At 40.7% G+C, this 14,712-nt stretch overlaps 1 protein-coding gene across 4 annotated transcripts in view; it reads left to right on the top strand.

Moving 5' to 3' along the window:
• MYZAP (myocardial zonula adherens protein) overlaps window positions 1–13,681 on the top strand; it is a 52,983-nt gene extending 39,302 nt beyond the window's left edge. For 2 of the 4 annotated variants that reach the window (XM_030955492.1, XM_030955493.1), the window contains exons 11-13: window positions 2,501–2,584; window positions 3,007–3,107; window positions 4,837–4,939. In XM_030955492.1, the coding sequence (XP_030811352.1) occupies window positions 2,501–2,584; window positions 3,007–3,107; window positions 4,837–4,939 (288 nt within the window). Of the gene's footprint in view, window positions 1–2,500; window positions 2,585–3,006; window positions 3,108–4,836; window positions 7,403–11,064; window positions 11,743–12,398; window positions 12,622–13,401 lie in introns of those variants that run through there. The other 2 variants (XM_030955494.1, XM_030955491.1) reach the window with 2 other exon arrangements.
• The last annotated feature ends 1,031 nt before the right edge of the window (window positions 13,682–14,712 follow it).

Genomic DNA, 14,712 nt, shown 5'->3' with positions numbered 1-14,712 from the left:
TGCTTCTCCTCTTCTCCTTCTTATCTTGTATTCAACCCAAAGTCAAAATCTGTTACTCTGACACCTGCTAGATGTTCTCTTGCTTTATGCAGCTTCTAGAAACAAAGAAATTCTCAAGATGTGGATTTGTGGGGTTTTAAAAATTAATATAATAATATATTAATATATTAATATAATCTCTTAGAGTTATTCCTGTTTTTCCTGGTTCCCTGTGACATACCCTCTCAAGGATTAATCAAATCAGCTTTTTCGTTCCTGATGTTAATGGCATAAGATGATGTGTACTCAAGTCCTTATCCAGTAAATAAACTTATTTTTATAGTAAATTACTGTGCTGGAATGTGTCATCTGTGTCAGGACACTTGTTTCAGCCCTTGGCCTGCAGTGGCTGCTGAGGCAGCTGTTTGGCCATGTGTCTGGGGGTGCAGAATTCCTGCTTTCCTTCTGCAGTGGCCTCACAGGGAGCTCTGCTGTGTCTAGGGAGCAGGACTGCAGGACATTTTTCCTGGTGCTCCAACAGCCTCTCATTTTAGCACCTCAAATGCAGCCTCACTGCTGCATTTATTTCTCCTGAAATGTATTTGGGATGTGTGGCTGTGTCTGAGTTCCTAATGTTTAAAGATCCACCAAAGGGTTTTATATAGGTTACACAATTCACAGCCTGATCATTCTGTAACCTGCATGGTCTAACCACACCATTCTGTCTGGCTGCTAGACTGAGACACAGAGCTTGTGATGATATACTACAATATTCTCTGGAGAAAAAAAAAAAAAAGCAGATTTTAAAAATCTGGTGTAATTCTGGGGCAAGGGCATGGTTTTAATGGGTTCTGGCTGGTACTATGTAAACATGTTACAGAGAGCCTGGAGGTACTGTTGTGTATGCTTCAGTCTGCTGCTCCCTGGAGCATCCTCACCAAAATACAAAATGTCGCTTTGCAGTTCAGTTCTGTGTTTGGGAAGGGGAGGAAGCTGTTTCTCAAAGTCTTCCTTTTTGTATTCTCTGTTAGATTTTAAGGTGTCCATGCTCATCTTCGCCTTCCGACTATTCTAATTAAAATAATTCAAAAATATCCACAGGGAGCTGTCTTTCTGTGGCCAATGTGAAAAATAAGCAGAACTTTAATTTTAACTTACGCAAAATCTATTTGTACATCATACTGGTGAACATAATGGTTACTGTCAGTTTATTTCACATCTTAGGATCTTTCTATCATAGAATGAATATAAGTTAAGGTAAATGTATGTGAAACACAAGAGTTGTCTTGCTTTTGGATGACAGATAGTTTGATCACTTATTTGGAACAGAAATGTTTTGTGTTTGATATAAAAACCAGCCTAGGCAGCGGATGGAGTTGATTATTTTCAATAACAAGCAAGAATGGCTGTGTGCCAGTGTGATCACACAGCTGTGCTTGGCTTTGGGCTTCTTTGTGTGGTGCTGATTATTGGTGTTAGTAATATTTCCTTATATGCATAGTAGGAGAATATTAATAGAGAAGAACCACTTGAAAGTCCTAAGAGAACAGTTTATCTTTTCTAAAGTGGAGTTTATTGGCAGGACTGAAGCTACTGAACCAGGGAAGACATAACTGACTTAATTCAGTCATACTATTAAACAAAGTTATGATTAAATATGAAGGTTGAGGTATGTTCTAAGATTTTCTGAAAATGCTACAAGTTGACATGTGTAGTTTTTCTGTGGACTTTAAAAGGGGGAAAAAAGGAAAGACCTGATTTTGAGAAAGATGGATGATGACAGCACTCCTGTATTCTGTAACTGTTCAGCTGAAAACACTGTATGGTGTTTATGTTTTAGCTTTTCCAAGTAACAACTGATCATTGTGTCAGTGACATGTGATACTTGAAACTCATGGAGACTAAATTAAAGTTCAGTTGGTGTTACAGCTTTTCATTTTTCAGTTCAATATGTGTATTTGTTTTGCTTCTTTTTTTTCACAGTTTTGTATGTTTTTGTTTAAATATTTTATAATTTCTAGCAGTAAATTTTTGGGAGAGTATTGTTTTCATTATTGTGCCTTGAGTGTTTTATCCTTCTCCTTTAGCAGGATGGGAATATTTATATTAATCATTGGTTTCCAGATATGCTGAAAAATTTTACACTGGTGAAGAGGATGTTAGTGTTTGTTCACAGCTTTGATTTTAATATACAGAGTTAAAAAGTGACTGGTGAGAATGCATGGAAGATTTGACCAAAGTATTCAGAAATGGTCATTCTTGCAATGACTGCCAGAAAAAAATGAATCTGTTCTGAGTGTTCCTTGATTTCAGTTTAGCTGTTCTGCAAAATGAATTCACTTTAGTAAAAGTCCACTAAATTTGGTAGCTAATCCAGGGATTAAAGCAGTTTGTGAATACTTACAGGTATTCAGTTGTTTCTGAACAATAATATTAAATAAGTTTTCTTCCTGTGATACCTAGATCCTTCTCTTCCTTTTCCCATCCCCATCAGACTAAATGTTTTTGTTTTTCTTCATAGATTGAAATGCTAAGGAAGAAAGTAAAAGAAAAGGAATTATTTATAATACAGCTTTTAGACAAAATCTCTTTCTTAGAATGTGAGGTAAGGCATTACATTTTAAATTTACATTATTGTGATTATTTTATGAAACCCAATTTAATTTGAACCAATGTCATCCAGTGCTATCTGGATGTACAATTACTATATGTATTTGCTGTTCTTCAAATGGAAATCAAACATATGACACCAGTCATACAGTCAGAAGTGTGTGCAATAAAGTCTCAATATTCACTCTAAGTTTCTTAGCTTACAATTTTCTAATGGTTTTATAATGACTTAGACCACAAGCTAATGAATAAAACTGTTGGTTTAATTCATATTCTTTCCAGAACTAAGGATTCCTTTATTTTATCAATACATACTTTTACACTGTTTCTTGTAGGGAGAGAGCAATGTGCAATTTTATTTCCTTGTTTAATTACCATAAATAAAATAAACATGTGATGAAAATTACTGTTTCCCAGAATAAAGAATTGCAAGATAAACTGGACTACTTAATGGAAAACCAACAAAAGACCAATATAGAGACCAGAGATACTGGTGTAGAATGTGATCTTCCATACAGGTATTTACTTTTTCTGCTTGTTTGTAGGGAAATTCCTCATAATGTTCCTTATCAGTGTTGTATTAGTGAACCATTTTGAGTGGACTGTGGAATTTAAAAGAGCACTTCACTCCTAGGTGCAGTTAACCATTAAATCCTAATGGTTTAGGATTTATTTTTTTCTTAAAGATGCAAGCATACTGCAAACTCGTGGGGCATAGTTATTGCCAGTAATGCAATTTAAGTCGAGAAGCCAGAGAGGGGACAGTGAGGTGTGGCACGTTCTGGTGCAGTGGCCGCCGGCAGCGCTGCGAACACGGGACAGCTCTGCCCAGGGCTGCTCAGCCCTGGCTTCGTGCACACTTCACTCTGTGCCCGGAGGTGTGACCGGGAGCACTGGAGAGCAGGGAACACCCACAGGAAAGGGCTGCGGCAATCTGGAGATTCCAGGCCCGGGGTGGAGGATTGCCGGGTAACAGCGCCCTGACATCGCCGCGGCTGCCCCGGAACGCTGCGGCTGCTCCGTGATGCCAGGGCTCTGAGCCTGGCTTTGGAAAGCCCGGGTGTGGTGCCAGTGGCTCTGAGCCTGGCTTTGGAAAGCCCGGGTGTGATGCCAGGGCTCTGAGCCTGGCTTTGAAGCCCGGTGTGGTGCCAGGGCTCTGAGCCTGGCTTTGGAAAGCCCGGGTGTGGTGCCAGTGGCTCTGAGCCTGGCTTTGGAAAGCCCGGGTGTGGTGCCAGTGGCTCTGAGCCTGGCTTTGGAAAGCCCGGGTGTGGTGCCAGTGGCTCTGAGCCTGGCTTTGGGAAGCTTGGGTGAAAGTGCCTCCCCTTCTCCCCTGCTTTCTCTGCCCTGAGCCTGCAGCAGGGCACTGAGCTCTGGGAGCAGGGCTCTGCACTTGCACTTCAGTGTTCCCCACAAGGCCCCACGGGGAAGGGCAAAACAGGAAGCAAACCAGTAAAATAAAGAGGACCACTTCACTTTACTTTTATTACCAATAATTAAACTTGTTCATTGTAACCGCTCTGCAAATTGAATTGTTTAGTTTGAGGAATGTAAATTAGCTTATGAAATCAGCAGACAAACTAAAATTTACTTCATAATTTAAAAATACACTCATTTTGGAGTTCAGCCTAGAGTGTATTTTAATGGCATGTGTTTTGGAACCTTAAATACACTTTTTTCACTCAGATTGTCAATAGAAACCTATCTTTGTTGCCCTCTCTCGGGCCTCTCCATATGTAAGCACAGCCCCTACTTATCTGATATTTTTCCTCTTTTTGAGATTTATCTCTATGAAGAAATGCACTTCTGTGCAGTTTAGATTTCATGGAATTACTCTTAATGATTTTGTTCTTAAATGCAATACCACTATCTTTTCTTGTTGCAGGACTCTTAATCCTAATAACTTTATTGCTGGGCATTCCACTGTGAGGACCAGCAAATGCTGGTCTGTAAACACGTCAGTATCTGGCATGGTTTTTATCAAATACTCTTTGTGGCAAGAATATTATAGAAAAGAATTTATAGAAAAGAAATTATAGAAAAGAAATTTTATTGAATATTATATAGAATTTTATAGAATATTGTAGAAAAGAAATATGGAACATACCAAATGCACTGATAAGTTTAATTTTAGCCAGTCAATATCAACACAAGGGCACAAGTTCACTGCCATGGCATTACAGCTGTGTGATACTCTGACCTTTACACTGTAATCTTTCTCTTGTAAGCTTTCTCTTGTCTCCTGAACAGCACAAGCTCTGAGAACAGAGCTCCTGAAAGCCCGAGGCCGGTGAGGACGTACACGCCGTTCAAGAGAGTGCTGGAATTCAGCACAAGGAGCAGCACATCCTGAGAGCCCAGCTCAGCCAGCTTTCCAAATATGAGCAGATCTTTGCGCCTTTGCAGCTTGGTTAGATAAGTTTGTATCAGTTTAGAGGAGAGCAGCAGCATGGAGTCTTGCTAAATTTATCCTGAAAGCAGCTCTTTGGTAACTTTGTACCTGAAGTTACTACTGCTGTTAACTGTGAGGGAATGGGGAAGCAGCAGGCTGAGCGAAGCAGCAGTCAGGCAATATTGCTTCTTTAGAAGCTGTCTAGTGCAGTGTGTCATTTCAAATGCCTGTAAGGACTTGTATAGCTGTACAGTTGTTGGGTTGTTTTTCTTCAATTGTGTTGTAATTCTGTTTGAGTAATGAAGATCTAATGCATTCTGCTGTCAGTACTACTGGAGCGGTAGCTGTGCTGCACAGGGAATTTGTGTGGAAGCTCCAAATCTGCCCAAAGTGAAGGTGGCTCACACCTGTCCCAGAGACCTGGGGCAGTTGAGGGCTCTCTTGCCCTGGGAGCAGCTCTTTTGTACCCAGCACTCTTTGTCTGGGAGGGAGAGACGAACTGGGCTGTTTAAAACAATTCCCTCAACACATGGCAGATGAATATTGTGTTTGCTGCTCAAACCAGTAAGGGATAGAGCAGATTATAATGGAATTTGCTTTGCTGGACGGAGGCACTGGTTGGCACTTCTTCAGTCACAGGACAGAGTGACCATGGGTGACACTTTCAGTAGCAATTATGTAAGAAAATCCCTGACACTTTATTTATTTACTTTTCCATTCAAAGAAGGAGTTTTCATTAAACAAAAGTTTGCCTACTGCAACCTGCAGCAGTCCTTGCAATTCCAACAACAATAGCAATCCTGAATCAGGATTTGGGGTTTTGAGTACTAATTTTTTTTTTTTTTTCCAGACCACTTAAAATCTTATCTTTGGCTTCAAAGTAGCAGCAGGAGGGACTGTATCTAGTACTGAACTAATTTAAATATATATATAGGGTATTATTTACATCTTGTTTTCATCTTCCACTCTTAATGAGTTTAAAATGAAGTAGGAATGTATTATTTAAATTCTGTTAACATGAATGAAGGAATTTTTTTTCTTTCTAATTACAGTACCTGCAACAGAAAACAAACAACTTAGGTTCTGTATGATCAATATTTCATGCAGTGTCAATCCCAGGAGGTGCTCACCTTGCCACAGAGCTTCACAAAGGGATTGCTTTTATCTCCAGCCTAATGCAATTCAGTCCTGTCTATTCAAATCAAGTACACTTACTAAAGCTGTATTTAAAATAATAATGTTGAACACACAAGAAGATGAATAGTAACTGATTTCAGGGATAAGCTTTGTACCCATGAAATCTTATCTCCATCTAGTGGCTGATAACAGCAAATATTTGGACAGTATCTGTTTTTGAAGAAAAAGACACTAAAAACTAATCCCAACAGGTATATTAATGTCCATTAGGGATACAACTTTAGGTCTTACAGAATGTTTTTTAGCATTTCTGTGTCCCTCTGTAATTCAGGACTTGAATTCTGGACCATGTTTTGTGAAAATTACTTTCAAACTTAAGATGAATGGATGAAGGTGGTAGTTTTAGATAAAAGGAAATGCATGTTGCTGTAAAAGACATTAACTGACAAGTTTTAAAAAGTGAAAATCCTTTACCCCTCTGATTTTGGCCAGAAGTCAGGAAACAGAGCCTGATGACTGTGAGGTGCTCAGTGAATGGTAGTAGAGGGCAGGGTAAGTATCAAAATGCTGTTTTGACACAGACTCAAAGGAAGTTCATTCTACTTTTAATATACTCCTGAGGATCTCCTGAAAATGCTGCAAGCTATTTTTAACTCTGAGACTGGCAACATTATGATAATCTGCTCAAGACTTTACGAGGAATGCAGCAAGGCCTTAAGCTTTTACTGTAAAGGCGTTCTGTGTAAATTTTGTCTTGACTGTTTGATGAAATACAGTATTTTTTTCTAAACCAAATAAGGACTAAAGTCAAAACTGTATTTTAAGAGCATTTTGACATGTAGTGAGCCGGATGACTATCACTTGATTGGACTACTGGTGTAGATTTGGTAACTGAAGAACAGGAGAGGAACTGTATTTATATCATTGTGTTACATGAAAATGTAGAGCTTTCCAGTCAAATGAGCAGTAATGTAAAGTAGCATAGATAATAACAAACCTGACTGAAAAGACTGTAACACTTCTGGATAAATTTTCTCAATTTGAGACTGAGTTAATTAGTACTATCACGTTAGAAACTAGTAAAATTTCTGTAAAAAGCAATAAAAGCCATATAGGAAGGTCCCAGAAAGTACACTAAATGTAAGTCAATTGTATGACTGCATTTGTACCACGATAAGTATTCTTTTGTGATTTATTCCAGATACTCTGGAAAGTATTTTGGGATACACTTTTCATATATGCTGTACAAATAATGTATTACATTGTATGCTTTTAATACATCCGGTATGTAGGACATGAAAAGGATAAATTGCAATAAACACTGTATTTAAACTTGTTGTTCTGTTGTGTCAACAGTCTTTTGGAAATAAACCTACCTTAAAAGGTTGCAGACTCTTGCTGTTCACAACCTTGTTTGTTCCAAACATGTGGGACTGGAGAGCAGCTCCTGCGGAGCCTCGATGTTCCTGTCGGTGTTTCCTTTGGCACACGGGCTCCTGAGAACAGGAAGGCACTCCCTGGCTAAAGACTCCCAAAGCCGAGTCACAAAAGTAGATGAACTCTTTCATGAAATAAAAAACTGTTGACTTGCACAGGATAAACAAAAACTGGGCAGCACAGCTCTTGGAAAAATCTCAACAGCTTCAGATCATCCAGATAACATCTGAATCCATCTGAGATGATGCTCTCCAGGCTTCAGCAGGATGAGACTGGGATGGTTGTGGCACATCTTGATTTACAGTTTATATCCAGTTACTGATAATAGAGATTTATTTTTAAGACTATAAAAATAAAGCAATCTACATGTCAACTAAAGAAGAGGTTGTGCAAACACGATAGTCACAGTGTTACAGGTTTGTAATGCTCACAGGAAGAATGTCAAGTTTTTAACTCAAATAATGCTTTCCTATTTATTCAGCTCAGATTGCCAACAAGCCCTGATAAAATCTTGTTGAGATGGGCAGTGCTTGGTGCTGAACCTACAGCATGGGATTCTGGGAGCTGGACACGGATGCTTTTCAGAGAGCTTTAAATATCTGACATCTGAACATTTCTGCATATGGACAGATGAGAAGTAAGTTCTCTGTGCATGAAGTGTGTAATTCTGCACAGGAACTCCCTGCTCCACAGAATGGAGATGGACATGCTGAGAGTTTCATTCCACTTACATTTTACTTCATTCTTGTTCAGCCCCTGGGGCTATTTGCATGTGTAAAAGAAGAAGAGTGCAGAGAGACCTGAGTTAAGGCCCTTCCAGCCCTGCCTCAAGCACAACATGGAAGGAGCACAAGAAAAGAAGGACACAGGAGCCATTTACAACTCAAGGTATGTGAATATTTTAAAAATAAAAATGGACTTGTTGATTTAAAGAGAAAATACATAGAAGTGAACATCTGTGAGGTTACAATATTCTGTAAAGGCATGTGGTATGTAGGCAATGCAATGATCTGATGGTTGCTTCCCAGTATGTTGACAGGTATAAATACATATAGATTTGCTTTTGAAGTGTTTGGGGCTTTTTTCTTTTTCTTTTTTTTAATAAGTTTAAGGGAGGAGTTGTTTTTTAAGGCAAATAAAATGAATTATTACAAAGCTGCATCATGCTGATAAGAAATTATTTTTTTCCCAAAATGCAATAAAAATTATTCAGTTAAATTCTAAATACTCATACCATTTTTCTTGTTATTTTGGGGATGATTTACACTGTATGAGTAACTTGTTTCTTCTCCTCCTCCTCCTCAATATTCCTGAGCAGAGAAACTGTAAAGGAAGTTCCTGCCCCCAAAAAAAACCCCTACAATCAAAAGTTTCTCTTGCTCCTTTTCCTGGTGAAAAGAAGTAACATTTTATAAGGTTGAAGAAAGCAGAAAATAACAACTTTTACAATACTAAACCTATGTTTCTTTCTTCAAGTTTGTACTGAAGTTGATGCTGTCTCAGTTGCATGGTGTCTAGATATTGCCAACCTGCTCACAACCAATGTATTTGTTCCAGCACCTTCCAAATTTCAGCTACTTGTTCATCATTCTGGAGCTGTGGGCTACCTATAAACAGACAATGTTATTCCAAAATTTAACACTCCCAAACTGTACAGATGAACAATATTCCTTCCCAGTGAACTTGGACAAATACAGACTTAGTGAACAGTATTAAAAGTGAAGTACAGAATGAGCAGGTGTGATTCCCAGAAGCCATGTTATTAACACTTTATTCTCTTCATTTTTTTGCTTTACTTTTTTTCTGTGTTTATGCAGTTTAGCACATAAATTGAACCCTCTGTAAATGGCTTTTCTGTACATGTCACAAAGCAGCTGAACATTTTGTGAGAGCAGTGGTCTAATGAGTTTATTCCTTCTAGATTCTCATTTCCCTGCTGGCAGGAGCAGTTTCCGTGCCGTGTTCCCCACTCTCTCCTACCTGCAGGACCAAGTGTTCCTTCTTGCACGATGCACAAATGTAACATAGGTGCGTGACTTAAACCTGCCTAAAAGAGGCAGCGATTCAATGAACTTGTGTCCTGCAACTGCGGGGGATCTCCCGCTGAGAAAAACTCAGGGATTTCCCTTAATCTTAGGCAAAACCCCAGGGGGTTTTCCACGGATGATCCAGGCAGTGCGCAACAGATAAAAGACGTCGAGAAACTTCGACAGAATATCAGACTGGTCTCTGGGGAGGGGGAAAAGTCAGAGTCTGCTGCAGAGCTGACCCAAAAAATTGCTAAGAGGTGTCAGATTGCTCTCAAACTCAAACCCACAGGCTTTCACCGCTGCTCCGCACGTGTCACACATGCCGTGCAGGGCACACATCGCAGCTTTCCCAGCTGCTGATGCGATTCTCGTAGGATGAAGGCGGGTCCCCAGCGCGGGGCAGAGCGGCCCGTGGTGCCGCAGCCCCCAGCGCCTCCCTCAGCGCTGTCGCGGTGCCGCAGCCCTCAGCGCTCTCCCAGGGCCGCGCCGTCCTTCGCCTTCCGAGCAGGTCGGGCCCCAACGCCGCGCCGTCACTTCCGGCAAGATGTCGGCCCGCGGGGCTGTGCCGGGTGCCCATGGCGGGGACTCCGGGGCTGCGCGGGCGGGCGCTGCCCGAGCTCCGCGAGATGCTGAGGCGGCAGGAGCGGCTGCTGGCCGACCGGTGAGGGCAGCCGGAGCGCGGGTGCTGAGGAGCGGGCCGGGCTTCCCGCCGAATTCGCCCGTCCCCTTGCAGGCGGCAGAGGACGAACCGCCCGCTCCCGTTCGGCGTCTGCGGGGCCGGGGAGGGCGCGGGTAGCCCCGGGCTCCAGCCGCTGCGGCTGCGGGCAGCGCTCAGCTGTACGTGGCCGTGTGGCTCTGCTGCCCGCGGGCACCGGGTTGGACACCTGTCCTGTGAAGAGAGACTGGGAGGATTGGGATTGTTCAGCCTGGAAAAGGGAAGGCTTTGGGGTATCCTAATTGCGGCCTTGCAGAACCTGAGGGGAGCGTACAGGAACGATGGGGCAAAACCATTTGCAGGAGTATGTCGTGAGGGACGAGGCAGGGAACGCGTTCAAATGAAAGAAAGTAGGTTTAGATTAGATACAGAAGGAAGAAGTTATGCCCTGTGAGGGTGGGGAGGCACTGGAACAGAAGCTGTGGCTGCCCTGTCCCTGCAAGAGTTCAGGGTTTTGTGGGGCTCTGGGCAGCCTGGCCTGCGGGAAGGTGTCCCTGCCTGTGGCACGGGGTGGAACGAGATCATTTCCAAGGTGCCTTCCCACCCAAACCATTTCATGGCTCGTGTATTTCACTGACAGCAGGTAGGTCGTGCTGTGCTGCAAGTGCTTTGCATCTTGCTGTGTTTCAGAAGTTTAGTATGTAAAAAAGCTGATGTGGCAATGTGAAACCTGCCCCGTGAGCTATTCTAATAAAACTTCTGTATCTCAGGTTGAAATAGGATTGTTTATAATATTGTTTGTTTGTTTGTTTGTTTGTTTGTTTTAGGAAGTTCATTGCTAGGCTTCCAGATAAGGGTAAGAAGATCTCTGATTTTGCTGAAAAGCTGAGGCTTGCCATTTCCCAAGAGGAAGAAGTAGCCAGGACAGCTGAGCTGTTATCTGCTGTCAGGTTGGAGTTTCAAGCAAAACAGGAGGAGATTAACACAAGCAAACAGAAAGTTGTCCTAACTGAGGACACAGTGAAGAGTGCAGATTCCTCAGTCATTAATGAAAACGCTAACATTAAGGACATTTCTGACACTTCTGCTGAAAAGGAGGAGAAGAAGGCAGAAGAAGATGCCACAAATCAGAGGACTCAGAGGAAAAATAATAAAGTAAAGACTGTTACAAAACATCAGAATAGTTTTTGTGAAGATGTCTCCAAGTCAGCCACAAGCAATCACCTGAACAGTGATCAGCAAGTGTCCCAGAGCAACACTGAGGATGGGACAGAAAGTACAGCTGCTTTGGACAATAGTAAAGAAGCCTTGGTTGATGCCTTTCAAAGAGTTACAATTGCAGATGGGGAAAACAGTGAAAAAATATTGGAAAAAGAGCAGGATGTGGCAAAACACAAGGGCAATGTGTTTGGAAGTCAGCATCCCAAGACACCACATTATATTGAAGTCCTAGAGGCCAGAGCCAAGAATCCAATAATAAAAAAACCCAAATTTAAAACAAATGCGTGAGTATTGGGACATAGAAAAACCTTTTGTATGTGCATAAAATGGGAAATGGTACAGAACAAGCATGATGGCTTTGTTTTCTAGTGATGATTAAAGAGATTTAAAGTCTCATGACACACAAGGTTCATATGTTGGCTCTGTAGCTTTAAATGCCACAGAATCTCAGTGCTGAGCAGTGGTTTCATTCCACCCATCTGAAACAATTGTCATGAATCTTCATAGAATTTCATAGCTAAGGTGCAAAGTTACTAAGCAGTTGTAAAACTTTTGGATCAGTTCTGGAGCATGTAGAACTTTAATAGCTGGAAGTGTTTTGCTTTTTCTGCACTTTTGGGAGAATTGCAGTCTATGTTGTCTGTTCTGGTAGCAGTAACAGTTGGTACCTTGTGTGACTCCCACAGCATTGCTACTTCAGTTTGCTAATAAATCAGCAAACCAGTTTGGTTCATTGTCAGAAGCAACTTTTGATACTGTCTCTCTGTGGAGAAATAATTCTGTTTTCTCTGAGTGCTGTTTACTTTTTATTTGTCTGTGTTTTCATAGCACTTCAGATTTATTTTCAACTCTTAGGTGTTAAAAGTAAGTTTTGAAACTGGAGTTGTTCAACCTTGTGATGCAACTTTGGATCACAGCACAGGTGTTTTATGTCTTCCAGACTATCAGGAGAGCAGAGTGGATCATCTCATGGTTCCTCTTCCAGTCGATCACCCGGGGGGTTGGGCTCTCCAGTTCCTCCAGAGGAGAGGAGACTCAGAGATAAGAAACATTTGGATGACATCACAGCAGCTCGACTGCCACCACTTCACCACTCCCCTGCCAAGCTGTTATCCATAGAGGAATCCATAGCAATTCAGATACAGCAAAAAGAAGCTTATGAGGTATGAATTTACAATCTGGTCTGAAAATTATATAACCAGGATCACTCCCAAAACAGAATAGATGAAGGGATCTTTGCATAAAGGTGAATCGAGGTGGTAAGACTTAGAGGAAAAGCACTTTGTCTTGTATTTGATTCTTTTCGTGATACAATTAAAGAATCTATTATTGCTCTCTGAAAGTGTTAGTCCTACATTAAATAAAATCTATGTGGGTTAATATGCTGACCTTATTGCACTCACTTCACCTCTAACTAGAAATTTAAATGTACACTTTCCCTATTAGTGATGACAGAGCTTTTGTCCTTGCATAAATGAAGGCCTAGCAGTATTATAATATGCAAGTATCTACATTTGCCTTTATTTATTCTGTGTCTGAAGAATCCAGGTTCTGAGTTTCTAAATTCTGTTATAATGGATTTTGACTTTCCAGGTAGTGTCAGGCTAATGTTTAAATTAGACACTATTGTAGAAGTGTTCTGTTAAAACTGACACTACTGTATCTCAGGTGAGGGCTACCACACGGAGAATTTCAACTCCTATTAAAAAGAGTCAAATATTAATAGCATAGTTATGTACAAGTGTGAAAAGAAAACTGGAATTTCTTTGCTAGTTGCTAAAACTTTTAATTAAGCCCACTTTGGAATTACTGATGATGCTACTACTACTACTACTATTCTTATTCTTATGATGATGTCAAGTTTATATTTTAGTATATTAGTTTATTCATGGGAATGACAAATGAACACTTTTTCTAACCTTGTCTTTTTTTGTCTGACATAGGAAATGCAAGCCAAGCTTGCAGCACAGAAGCTTGCAGAGAGACTGAATATAAAAATGCTCAGGTTTGAACCAGAGGGGGAGGCCTCAATGCAATACAGAGAAGTGAGAGATGAAGATTATTTTTCAGCAGAAGACTGAATGCATGGAAGGGTGTCTGTGGATGAGCTGTGTAACTGATCTTTATGCAGTACTTCTTAAAACCCAAACCTGAATATTGAGAATGCTTCATCTTGTCAGTTTTTCCTTAAAATTTTCATATGAGAGCTCCAGGAAGGGTTCAGTATAGACATCATAAATATACATTCACAATTATTTATCAGTCTTCTTTGGGGACTGTTTTTGAGGACTTGGGGCAGTTAATTCTTGTGGAATGCCCCATCATTCTCAGCTTTAGCAAAGTAAGCTCTCTAATACAGTTTTGCAGGCTAGGATGGGTCAGCTATAAGAGAAAGTTTCTTCTGTGCAGAAATGTGATTGCAAAGGGCTTTGGCACAAAATGTCCTTAAAGAAAGCTGAGGTGCCTGTGAACTGCTCACGTGTATGAAAGCTCTTGTCCTGTATAAATGTGAGCTACTTCTTTTAGCTATTTAATATTACCTTTCATGGTATGGTGAAAATACCTGCCCAGAGAGTTAGAATAAATACCTGATCTTTGTAAGGTAACTTCTTACCACAAGAGAACTTGTTTCTCTGCCTGCACCTTAAAATAACACTTGCTGCCCTTACCTTGTAAATAACTAAGAATTTAAAGTTATTTTGTTACTCAAATTCTGTTTGGGCTTTAAGGGACTCTGCTGTTTGGTTTTTAGTTATTATGGCAAAGCACATCAAGAGATCAAGTTCATCTGAAACTTCACTGTTTTTATTAAAGATTTTTATGTTTTTCTATATTTTTGTACACTGCTTTCATACTTTGGATGTACTATTTTTCATAGTCCAATACTGTAAATTAAGAGATCCACCCTCTGGTTTTCTTGGAGGAAGTGTTGTGTGTATTTTTAAGTTTTGACTGTTATTTGAAGACAAAAAAACAACCTTCCTTACATGACCATGAATAATAATACGAATTTTGAAAGATAAGGAACACACCTGACAAGTATTTCACAATGGTATTTTCACTGTGGACTAGGATTTTCTGAGCCTAGTTTGAGCTCAGTTCCTTAAAACAAACCTCAGAGATCCCTTGTATTGCCTGGCAGCCTGTTTTCCAAGATGTTGCCACAGCTGTGTGTGCAGTGCTGTTCCTGGATGTTCCTGCAGGAATGATGTCTTTGGAAACCAAGGCTGCTCCAGCTGCAAGTCATTGAAAAA

The sequence above is a fragment of the Camarhynchus parvulus genome, chromosome 10, assembly GCF_901933205.1.
Source record: "Camarhynchus parvulus chromosome 10, STF_HiC, whole genome shotgun sequence".
Taxonomy (NCBI): Eukaryota; Metazoa; Chordata; class Aves; order Passeriformes; family Thraupidae; genus Camarhynchus; species Camarhynchus parvulus.
The sequence above is the reverse complement of the archived record's forward strand: the minus strand, read 5'-3'. Positions and strand labels throughout refer to the sequence as shown.